General features: G+C 41.0%; 1 protein-coding gene across 13 annotated transcripts in view; it reads left to right on the top strand.

The window, feature by feature from the left end:
* The window catches only part of FRYL (FRY like transcription coactivator), a 358,656-nt gene that overhangs the window by 229,644 nt on the left and 116,193 nt on the right, over positions 1-12,819 (top strand). For 7 of the 13 annotated variants that reach the window (XM_056557831.1, XM_056557771.1, XM_056557761.1 and 4 more), the window contains 3 exons: positions 2,200-2,298; positions 3,912-4,013; positions 7,264-7,308. In XM_056557831.1, coding sequence (XP_056413806.1) covers positions 2,200-2,298; positions 3,912-4,013; positions 7,264-7,308 — 246 coding nt within the window. The remainder of the gene's footprint in view (positions 1-2,199; positions 2,299-3,911; positions 4,014-7,263; positions 7,309-12,819) is intronic. The other 6 variants (XM_056557850.1, XM_056557808.1, XM_056557798.1 and 3 more) reach the window with 1 other exon arrangement.

Below are 12,819 nucleotides of genomic sequence, written 5' to 3'. Positions count from 1 at the left end.
ATTTGGCTAAGTGGCACTCTGACATATTGGGACTCAGCACCAAAAGAAGCACGGCTGACACCGAAGCAGTATTATCAGGAACAAGTGAGGGGTAAATAAATAAAATAAAAAATAATATTAATATATATATATATATATATATATATATATATATATATATATATATAATAAATATATATATATATATATATATATATATATATATATATAATAAATATATAATAATAATATAAAAATATAAATATAAAATATATACTGTAATTAAATCGGAGCCATATCTACTTTTTCTAGATAAAATGAGCTGTGAGATTTCCTAAAAGCTTAGCCAACAAAAAGTATTGTCTCTCTAGTTGAAATGTCTATACATTTCTATGAGACCATTGCTGGCCTTTAACATTTCAGTACTCATCCATGCCATACTCTAGTGCAGTGTTTCCCAACCAGGATGCCTCCAGCTGTTGCAAAACTACAACTCCCAGCATGCCCGGACAGCCTTTGGCTGTCCAGGCATGCTGGGAGTTGTAGTTTGGCAACAGCTGGAGACACCCTGGTTGGGAAACACTGCTCTGGTGTCTTGGATTCCTGACATTTAATGTGTTGCAGAACATTTGTCCTAATAGAAGGGATTGAGTATATTTGTCTTCACACTGTGTTTACAATCAATATCTTCAGTTTGAACAATGAAAGCGTGCAGTCACAAGTGTCTCTTTTGGCTGTTCTACATCACTATACCTATGATAGCCTATGGGATTTCTAACATATTTGTAGATCACTTCATGTACCTTGGCCACCATGCATCTGACTTCCCGGCAATCTTCTGTCCACTGCCTGTTAGTTGAGTTCTGTCTCTAGCAGCAAAGAAACAAGACAGTACACAGAAAGGCAGGGTAGGGCTTAGCTTGGACTGTGCAAATGCAATCATATTCTGTCGGCCTTATCCTGAGTGTTTGTGCTGTGTCTGAAAGGTAAAATTAAGGCTTCCCTTTTATTTCTTACCACCCATCATCATTATCAGCAGCAGCAATAATTCACTGCTTTGACCAGGGCTGCTTTTGTGGTGTAACCCCTTCTATGCTTAACTTTTTAAGGACGCAGGGCGTACAGGTATTCCTTTGTCCCTCAGTACTTAAAGATGCAGGGTGTACTTGTATGGCCCGATGCCTTAAGTTGAATTTGAAGTGAGTGCAGGAGTGGTGCTCACTTTGGAGCAGTAAGTATTGGCTACCATCAGTAGCCAAACACTTAATGCTTATGCCAGGCAGCTGCGATCCCGCCACTGCCTGGCATTTAACGCTTTAGACGCCTTGATCAATGCTTATTACGTTGTCTAAAGTGAAAGTATTTGGTAGCTCAGAGGAGCTTCCCGAACCCTCGCAACATGATCACTGGAGTTTGGCTAGTTAGAATGGCAGAGGAGAGGAGGGTCACCTTACCTTCCTCTTGCAGCCGATCATCAACTCACAGGCTAGATCTGTTGATAACCGACCATTGGCGTAGCATTATACAGTAAATGCAGTGAAATGATTGCATATGAAAGTCCTCCAATGGGGACCTAAAATAGGTAAATAAAAAAGTCTCTAAAATTATATAACACCCCCTCCCCTAATAAAAATGATTAACCGCGTGCGTAAATGTCCAAACTACTAAAATATGTTTATCCCGCACGGTAAATGGCAGAAATGTAAAAAAAAAAAAAAAAAAAAAAAAACAAACCTCAAAAATACAGATTTTTTTTTCCCCCTGCATCATATATATAATTTTTTTTTTTTAATAAAAAGCGATCAAAAAGTCCAATCAAAGCAAAAAAAAAAGTACAGATAAAAAATACAGATCTTGGCGCAAAAAATTAGCCCTTTTTTTTGGGGGGGGGGGGGGGGGTCAGAAAATGACAACTTTATGCAGACCAATTTTGTTAAAGTGTGCACTTCTTTTTAAGTAGTACAATAATAAAATAAAAAAACTATATCATTGTTAATCGCATTGACCTACAGAATAAAGCACACTGTAAAAACCAAAAGTTGCTAATTTGCCGTATTTTTTTTTTTTTTTAATCTTCCCACAAATACATTTTTTTTGGTTTTGCGTTTTATGTTATAATGATGAGGTGTCATTACAAAGTAAAAATGGTCGTGTAAAAATGTGTTAATGTAATAGAAGGTTTCAGGTTATTCATTTAGACGTTTATTTGTGTTTTTCCAGGCTGTGAAAAATGAAGTAAATGTGCCATGTTTAAAAAACTTTGTGGAGATGCTCTACCAGACCACGTTTGATTTAAGCTCAAGAAAAAAACATTCCCTGGTAAGATATTAGAATGTAAAGATGTAGTCATGTGAATATTCCTAGGTGACTATTTTAACAGTTTGCCCTTAGAAGATGTGCTGTCAACCCATGTTGGTAGGTTGTAGTTTTGCAATAACCAGATAGCCACAAGTTGGGGAACACTAATTTAGATTAAAATCACTAATATACAGTCATGTCCAGTCACTAATGTGGATATTTGCTTGTGTAAAAGCCTTAAAGGGAACCTGTCACCATCATAGTGCAGTTCTATTGGCATCATGTAAGCTGAACAGATTGGTGTATAGTTTTATGTAAAAAGTGAAATTCTCTGCTCCCCTGGACACAATCCCCAAATTGTAGACAATTCTGCACAGCCTCATCTCTTGAATAGATCCATTACTGTTGAAAGACAGTGTTAAAAAAAAGTTACACGAGTCCTTCAACAATGTAAATGTCATTGTAAAACCCATGAACCTGACACGTTTCAGAGTTACACACTCCTTACTCGTTGTTCAAATTGTCCAACACTATCCGAGATTTAGGATTCAACCCCTGGAAGTGTTAGGGCATTGTGTGAATATAACAAATGCATTGAAAAACTGTACAATAATAGACTTGTACATGGAACAAAAAAATACTAAATAATGGGAACATAATGCAGAAGTAAGTCAGTTTAAGCATTTAAACCTGGCGGCTGGGTACTGTTGAAGAGATCGCTTCCCTGTTGAGGTGAGCTTGCCTATGGTCTCCTCCTATTCGTAAACACAGACACATGACCAGCACATACACGTATGACTTGTCTAGAAACATTAGACACTCACCAACATGGGATTGGCTGGATCTCTAATGTGTTTAATAAGTACAGAGTACAAGCTACATAATTTGAAGGGTATCTGACACATTCCAGTGACGTGTCAAACATTTCGATTAGTGGTGGTCCCACTGCTGAGACCTCCACAATTCCCAAAAAATGAACGGGCAGCAGAGTCTATCCAAGCAATCCCGCTATTCATTAATCTTCAACAAAGCTCAGCCCCTGAGTAGTGTTTGCAGTGTTCACATAGGAAGTCAGTAGATGCTGTCTTGACTTTCTCTGACTAGAAAAAGTCTTGCCTAGAATGAGCACAGATTTAAGAAAATAAAATCCAAGTTATCCTTGAATGTCTCCCCACACAGCTATATATCAGTCTGCTCCTCTATAACATGCTGCTGCCTGATCAGACTGCTTGTTCAGCATGACAGGTTTCCCTTAAAGGGGTACTCCGCTGCCCCAGCGTTCGCAACATTTTGTTTTCGAACGCTTGGAGTGGGCGGTGGGAGTTGTGACGTCACAGCCACACCCCCTCGCTACATCACACCATGCTCCTCAATGCAAGTCTATGGAAGGGGGCGTGGCTGCCGCCACGCCCCCTCCCATAGACTTGCATTGAGGGGGCGTGACTGTGACGTCACAACCCCCGCCACCCGCACCAAACATTCTAAACAAGTGCCGGGTGCTGCACGGAAGATCGCGGGGGTGCCAGCTGTGGAACCCCCGCAATCAGACATCTTATCCCCTATCCTTTGGAAGTAACCCTTTAAAGAACTGGAGGTGATATAATAGAATAACACTGCTGATTTCTTCTTCCCAGGCGTTATATCCTCTGATCACCTGCTTGTTGTGTGTCAGCCAGAAGCAGTTTTTCCTCAACAATTGGCACATCTTCTTACAGAACTGCTTGTCACATCTAAAGGTAGGTGCACGTGCTCCGCTTGTTTGTGAAGACACTGCAGTGAGGGAAGATCAGTCTATGATCCTTCAATTACTTCATGTATTCAATTTTATTCTAGAACTTTCTTTCCTCCAGCTTTAGTACAAATCAAGAAATTAAATAATCATTTCAATCTTGTGTCTGGATTCACCTGTACTCTTATTTGCAGCTCCTCTCTCTCTATTGTGTTTGAATTAACTTTCTTACCATGTCCGGTGGTTGTAATTGTATTACTCTTCCTATTACTGTATTGACCACATTCCAGGTGAATGTTGTTAAAACTATGTTTCCATGCCTTCCTCTAGTGATGTGGCTTTCTCCTTCTAGTAATGTGGATGTAATAGACTTGGAGACACACTCTACACCAGATCATTTGCTGCATGTCTGTCCATTAATAATTCCCATGACCGTCTCTTCTCCTATTCCCATTCCATGTTCTTGTGCATTGCTTATCATCCTTTTCATGCGACATTGATTTTTTTTTCCATTCCCACATCACATCTTTATGTCTGAAATGCATCACCTGTTTTGCTTTTTTTTCTTTAATACATGATATTTGCAATTATGTTGCCATTTGTGTTATGGCGTGCTTTACCTCTTTTGTCAAGCATTTAAAGGGGTACTCCACTGGAAAAAAAAAATTTGCCAGAGAGTTAAGCTGGTTTGTAAATGACTTCTATTAAAAAATCTTAATCCTTCCAGTACTTATCAGCTGCTGCTGTATTATCCACAGGAAGGTCTTTTCTTTTTGAATTTCCTTTCTGTCTGACCACAGTGCTCTCTGCTGACACCTCTGTCCATGTCGGGAACTGTCCAGAGCAGGGTAGGTTTTCTATGGGGATTTGCTCTTACTCTGGACAGTTCCTAAAATGGACAAAGGTGTCAGCAGAGAGCCCTGTGGTCAGACAGAAAGAAATTTAAAAAAGAATAGAACTTCCCGTGGATCATACATAATCTGATAAGTACTGGAAAGATTAAGATTTTTTTTTTTATAGAAGTAGTTTACAAATCTGTTTAACTTTCTGGCACCAGTTGGTTAAAAAGAAAAAAAAATGTTTTCCATTGGAGTACCCCTTTAAATACATCTTACTCCCAGTTCTAAACTTGATGTTGAGGCAACCCCTTTTAAAAGGGGCCACTCCCAGCACAAACAGTGGGGGACGCCAGGCATTTCCCCTGAAGCAGGTACTGCAGTAGAATAGTAGTATTATATGGTGGCCATTTATGTGAATTGTCATCCGTGTAATACAAGAATGGTTTGAGGCAGCCAGAACGGGAGGCGTTTGTACAGACCATCTCTCTGTTCTAGCTTATAGAAGAGTATTCCAAGTAGAGACATCCCTCCCCTATTTGCTCATATGGATAGGGGTTGTCACCCTGTTTAAACTTTATATGAGATAGGGGAAAAAAAATTACATATTCAAAGCTCAATACATTATAAAACTCTTGAAACTATGAAAAACATAAACATAAAATTTTTACTAAATTTTATAAAAGTCTATTTAAATATAAAAATTTCAAAAATAATTTTTATTTCATCTTGAGTTTTAAACTTTTGTTACGTATCCTATGAGGGTACATGCCACGTCTCGGGGGCGGGGATGTGTACTTTTAATGTGCTTTAACAGACTATAGGTTGTCCTTTATGACACCTGTACTTTTATTTCTTTGCCACTTCACCACGTAAAACGATTGATCAGACTTAAAAATAAAAAGAAATTAAATAAAATTAAAAAACACTATTAAACTATACTATACTTTTGCGTACCTCCTTTTATGGAGGTGTACATCCCCCTAGAAGCATTGTTTCCTTACAGCAGTGTTTCCCAACCAGGGTGCCTTGAGCTGTTGCAAAACTACAACTCCCAGCATGTCCGGGCATGCTGGGAGTTGTAGTTTTGCAACAGCTCAAGGCACCCTGGTTGGGAAACACTGCCTAAGAGTGTCACACATAGTACCTACATGCCTGTACACAGCATTATGTGCATGAGGCTTAATAGATAGTTTATTAGGAAAATGTTACAGTTCCCAAATATAACAGACTCCAAGTGAGGCTCTACTACTTTATTATAGTGTAGGTTCTCCTATACTGAACTGTAAACTTAAAAGGTTATTTCCATCTCATAAAGTGATGACCTATCACCAGAATTGCTTGTGATTCAACCACTGGTCCTTTGATCCTGAGAAGTGTCGCTGCTGTTTTTAGCATTGTAGCTTTTATACAATCTTTCCCTACACTTTTTGGATGGCGCTACCGTTCTCTTGCACATTCAAGTAAATGGGGCCGGCAGCAGGTCCTGCACCACCGGCGACTCCACGTGTATGGAAATAAAGCTGCAGGCACTGAATAAGCGCTTTTCGGGAGATTTATCAAAACCTGTCCAGAGGAAAAGTTGCTGAGTTGCCCATAGCAACCAATCAGATCGCTTCTTTCATTTCTCCGAAATGAAAGAAGCGATCTGATTGGTTGCTATGGGCAACTCAGCAACTTTTCCTCTGGACAGGTTTTGATAAATCTTCCCCTGTGTCCTTACAGAAGGAATTTTGGAGTTCGGACCGCAGCCAGTGATGGTATATTCTAGCATCACTTTATGAGGTTAAACTTCCCGTAGAACTGAAAAATAATAAGGGTACCCCTGTTATTAGAACACTTGTAATATCCAATAGTTGTTGGATTACAAATCAGTATAGATTAGTTTACAGAAGGAAATATGTCCATAAAAGGGGTGGAAAATTATATGTTCATTTATAGCAGACCAAAGGCTGATCATGTGATCACTGTCCATGTAAGGCTGGGTTCACACTACGTTTTTACAGTACGGGAACCGGACGTGGCTGGGGGGAGCGAAAACCGGACGCTCCCGTATCCCAGCTGGATCCGGCCCATATCTAATTCATTTCAATCAGCCGACTGGAGTCACCGTTTGACTCCGGTCGGCTCATTGAAAGGAATTAGATAGGGCCAGGTCCGGCTGGGATCTGGGAGTGCCCGGTTTTCGCTCTCCCCCCCCCCCCCCCCCCCCCCCCCAGCCGTATCCGGTTCCCGTACTGTAAAAACATAGTGTGAACCCAGCCTTACACAGTGTCTATAAAAACCATGAACTATAGGATCAGGGTCGTCCTTCTCCCGGCTTTTTAGTTTTGTGCTGTTTTGTTTTGTGCTTTTTTTCATCTAACATGCATGTGGCTCCATTCTCATGTTTGTTTTGCTGTCTCACGTTGCTTTATTTAGATGCCATCTAACAACAGTATCAGAAAGCAAATAGAAACTCTTCAGGTGAGTTCATAGGAGAAGCTGCTCTATGGAGCTGTATATCAATGGACAAAAAACCTCCACTATAGTTCTCTGTCTCAGCCTTTACATCAGAGTTATTTCTACTAGCCTTATCTCTTCTAGGTCATGTTCACATGGCGTAAAATGTGCAAAATGTCCGTGTAGAAAACACGTGCGGACATTCCACACATTTGAATAATCTGGTGGGGGCTAGGACTGCTCAAAAATGCGCCATCTCGTAGACAGCAATGCATTTCTGAGCCAAATCCACAAAAAGTCACTCAAGTCTATTCTTTTTGAGGACACCGGAATGAGGAAATTCCATTGTGGGAACAGTTTAGCTGAATCCCATTAAATTTTTCCAGCGGAATTCCGCAAGGACATTCAGCCGTGTGAACATACCCGTAAGCTAGATTTTTAGGAAATGCTTTAGAAAATGTTAATGGCAAACAAAAAGTGATACTTTAAAAAAAAAGAAAAAAAAAAAGTCTGTACATTTAGTATTTTTTCTCTTGTTTCATTACATCTAAAATAAAATATTAAGTGTCTTTGGAATTAGTCTCTTATTATTTTGTCCCTATAACTCCTGCTTTTCCTGGTCTTCCTCGTAACATAATACAAAGTAACGCTCTGTAGTCTGATCCTGCAGGCACGGTCCTTTTCATTTCTTTCCTACTACTTGCTATCCTAGTAAATGTATGTAAGCAGAAAGTACAGGATTAAACAGAATTACACATGACTGCAGAATCAGACTACACAGGGTTTATGTCTATCTGATATATGGAGACAGACAAGCCTGTATAGGAGCTGTGTGCCACCTGAATTCATTTATAATTGTAGAATTTCATTCTAGAGAAAAGCTTTCAATTGTGGATATTTCCTTCTGAAAATCTGTCTTTCTTTCTGTAGCATGTGAAAATATATACAGTGTATTTGTGTGTGTATATATATATATATATATATATATATATATATATAACTTTTTATATATTTTTTTCAATAATTTGCCTTTTGTAGAAATAATCTTGTGGCATTGTGGTATTTTCCTTTCCTATTAAAGGCCTTAAAGAAAATCTGTCACCAGTGTCACCTGTACTAACCTGTCGGTACGGACAGATAGTGCAGGTGACATTGATGACAACGGTACTCACCTTGTCCCGTTCCGTGGCGGGGATCTCCGGGAATCTCCTTCGTTAGCTCCGCTCCGGCTTGGGGCACAGGTGGAGCTTATTGACGTCATGGCTGCTGTTCTCTCACAGCGGGACCCAGCAGGGAGCAGCAGCGGTGACGTCACTAAGCTCCGCCTGTGCCCCAAGCCGGCTGCTGGGACTAGAGCTAACGGAGGAAATTACTGAAGATCCCCGCCACGGAATGGGACAAGGTGAGTACCGTTGTCATCAGTGTCACCCACACTATCTGTCGGTACCGACAGGTTAGTGCAGATGACACTGGTGACAGCTGTTTCAAAACTATAACTGCTAGCATGCCCGGACAGCCAAACGCTGTCTCGGCCTGCTGGCAGTTGTAGTTTTGCAAAAGCTAAGTGCACTCTTGTGGGGAAACACTTTCTCATCCTATACACAAACAGAGAGAGGACTATAAATCAAGGCTGGTGGGGTGGGGAGAAGCCACCATGGGCTTGCCCAATGACAGGTTCCCTTTAAAGTGTTTCTGACATAAAAACACTTATGGCATGTGACATGCTGAGATCCCCACTGATTATTAGACCGAACAGGGAGAAGCATCCACTTAAGTGCTTCATTTCCCAGGTCACTGAGATCTCCATCTAGTTGCACTAGACCTTCTCCATAGTTAGCTGCAAGGCGGGCATTGAATGCTTAAAGGGTTACTCTGCCCCTAGTACATCTTATCTCTTTTCCGAAGGATGTCTGATCGCGGGGGTTCCGCCGCTGGGAACCCCCACGAACTCCCTGCTGCACCCGGCATCCTTTTAGAGCATCTAGTGCAGCACTGGAGGCTTGTGGCATCACGGCCACGCCCCATTCAATGCAAATCTATGGGAGGGGTGTGATGGATGTGGGCGTGGCCATGATGTCACTAGCGGGCGTGACCTTGACATCACAAGCTTCTGTCCTGCATCACCAATCATCTGGCACAGAGTGAAGTTTGCTCCGTGCATCGGATGTCTGGGGTGCCGCAGCGGAGATCACGTGGGTTGTCTGTTCTTGAAGGGCGGGACCCTGAGATCAGACATCTTATCTCCTATCCTTTGGATAGACGATAAGATGTCTAGGGGCAGAGTAACCCTTTAAGCGCACGATACTCCTTGCTCATTAGAATGATTAGTGGGTGGTCAAAACTTTTTACTTGTCTCTATCACAGCTTGTGGCTATGCATTTCATTTGGTGACCCTAGCTGAGGCATAATAGAGTACTGACAGGTGAAGCATACATTCTACCTTTAGCAAATTGATTGTAAATGAAGTAAAGCTGTGACTATACTTTTTAAAATCTTAAGCAATCTGTCACCTCTTTGGCTTGGATATCTTGAGAGATGGCGATTATTACTGTAGGCTGTACAGTGTTATGTTATGCTTTCAGTTACGGTATTTTATGTTGTGTTTTCCATTCATATACATTGGCTCCTTTCACCACTTACAACTTCACTGTAATAGTGTATTACAGATATGATGTTCCCTAACCTGTGAGTCTCCAGCTGGTGCAATACTACAACTCCCAGCATGCTGGGCATGCTTGAAGTTGTAGTTTTTCAAAAACTGGAGACCCACAGGTTGGGAAACACTTATTTAAAACAATGTAAATTCAAGTAGAGGGAACAGACATGGTCGCACAATCCACAATTTGTATTGTGATTTATTTGCTTCTTAGCATAAATTCAAAAACTAACAGGTTGTTAGTATATACATTTTGATCAAAAAGTACAAGCCAACTCGCCACGTCAAGGCCACCTATTTAGAGTCCGTCCCTAACATCCCTAGCATAAAATGGCGTAGCACTGGGCGGCCACCACCACCACCGTGGCAACACCAGTGCCCACAGGGGTAACGACCCACTGACAAAGCAGCCCAGATGCCACTCAAACCAGTCCCAGGGCCGTGCTTCCCCACAGACACGGCGCCACGGCAGCAACGGACGCTGCACAGCACCACACCAGTGTGAACAAGGTGTAAAAGCTCACTTACCATGTGCTCCCAGAAAAGAAAGGACCCTGAGCAGCTTCCTGCTCATTTATATAGGGTTGGGCTGAGGGGGTGGGGCAGAGTGCAAACAAAGTAAAAAAAAAAAAAACAGACATGGTCGCACATCCACAATTTGTATTTTGATCTACTTGCTTCTCAGCATAAATTCAAAAACTAACAGGTTGTTAATATACATTTTGATCAAAAAGTACAAGCCCACTCGCCACGTCATGGCCACCTATTAAGAGTGGGTCCCTAACGTCTTGTTTAAAATTTCTCCAAAGCATTTTGCAAATTTGTGTCCAATATCTCAAATAGTGAACTATAAAGCACCTTTTTTCCATCACATGTATTCCACATAATAGTATCCAATATTGTCAATATTCAGGCAAACATTTTGGAACTGACCTGCAAGCTAGTATTTAATGTGTGATAAAGTTCATGTACTATTTCATACATTTCTCTATGGATATTATGTGGTTTAGTAGCTCAGGTTTGTCACGTTGTAAAAGATACCGTGATGAATGTCTTTATACAGGTCGCTGGCGATCCATAGACTTTATCTATATAATTAATAATGTACTATTTGTGGTTTTCTTATGTTTGTGTATATTTACTGGGTAACTTCTTCATATTGGCATATATTAATGTGCATGTGTGTTCCTGTACCTTTAAAGAGGGCCTGTCTGTTTTAGTTAATGCTTGCATCACCCATGACATTACTGAAGTATCTTTTATCATCAGTTGTGCTGTTCCACCTTCATGTCTACAACATTTTTTATTAGTAAATTGACAACTGGGTGGCACCATTCTTTTGTCAAGGGGAGTATCTCTTCACAGTCTGACACGGTTAGCATTGATTGGACAATGTTAGACACACCTCTAACTGGTAACGCCCAGCTGCCAATTTATTTATACATTTCTAGGCGCAATTCCTGAATGACACATTCGGCCGAAATCTTCGTTTTGTTAATTAGTTGCTAACTGGCACAGGCAATATTCCTCCCCTTCCTCCGCCTCTCCCTCTTCTCCCCGCTCAGTTTTGAAGTGGAGAGATGGAATATTGATGAGCTGGCCAGCACTGCAGACGAGCCGCACTGACATCAGAGTACCAGTACCCCACCTGCGCCAGTTAGAAGATTTCGGCGGAACGGTGGGGCGGATCCAGGCACAATAGACATCAAACTGATCAGCGCCCCCCTCACTACCAGACAGTACCGCTTGTTATTGTGGGGGGGGGGGAGCAAGCTGACAGCTTTCCTTTAAAGTGGTACGCAACATATTTAAAACCTATCCTGTGCAACTCCCCAATCACTTACCCGTTCTCACAGCGCTTTTGCCCCTACCTTAGATAAGCAGGGGTGACAGTCCACTCAGAAAATCTTTGGCTGAGATAAGGTCCCGTCTCAGCCGGTGATTTTCTAAATGGTTACCTGGCGTACCCCTTCAGAGTGAATGGAGCTACGTTGTAATACCACACACAACCTGAGGACAGGTGTGGTCCTGTTTTTAGAAGAAATTAGATCTGTTTTTCTATTCCTGGACAATCATGACAATGGGACATCTTTAATGAACCCAGCTTATTAGAATCTTGTCCTCCTTTGCAGGGTCACCCAATCCCCATATTCCCTGCCAGTTCTAGATGCACAAGTGCGGAGATGTAGGACATTCTGGAGCCTCTCTCCCAAAATCCGACTCTGAATCTTTAATAAAAAAGATTTTTTTCCATGTAGTGGTCTGTGTTTTATTCATAGACCTGACCAGTGTACACTCCGCAAAAGACAATGTGACATTTGTCAGGTTCATTCCACAAATACTACTGGGTTTGACTCTCAGAACAGAACTCGACTTTTGCTGTAAAGTAGTGTGAACCTTAACGTACATATTATGGGCTGTATCATGGGTGTGGGCCGCAGGCCAGAGATTATCAGTGCACCAGGATGCACCTTCTTGCTGCATATTTTACCACATCCTCTTTTCTAGACACTTTTTTTTGTCTCACTTTACATTTTTAAAAACACATTTTATGTGTTGAAAACAGCTACTAAAATTGGCACATGTCATTTTTGACACTTTTTAAAAAATTTTAGGGTTTCCCCTGTGTATTCAGATTTAACATTTACTAAATTGTATTCTAAAATTGTATTTGTAGATATTTTAGTCATTTGGGCCAAATGTAGTAAAGACATATTTCATTTAATCTACATCTGCTATTAACATGCAAAAATCTGCAGTGTGTGAACGCACCCGAATAGTTGGAGACAACATCTGCTTTTCAAAATTGCACATGCATAGAAAAGCAGGAAAATTGGTGTGATTTTTAAGGGCACGGTTTACATCACAAACAGATGTAA

This window comes from Hyla sarda, chromosome 1 (genome assembly GCF_029499605.1).
Source record: "Hyla sarda isolate aHylSar1 chromosome 1, aHylSar1.hap1, whole genome shotgun sequence".
In the NCBI taxonomy this organism is placed as follows: Eukaryota; Metazoa; Chordata; class Amphibia; order Anura; family Hylidae; genus Hyla; species Hyla sarda.
This window is presented reverse-complemented; position numbering and strand designations above follow the sequence as displayed.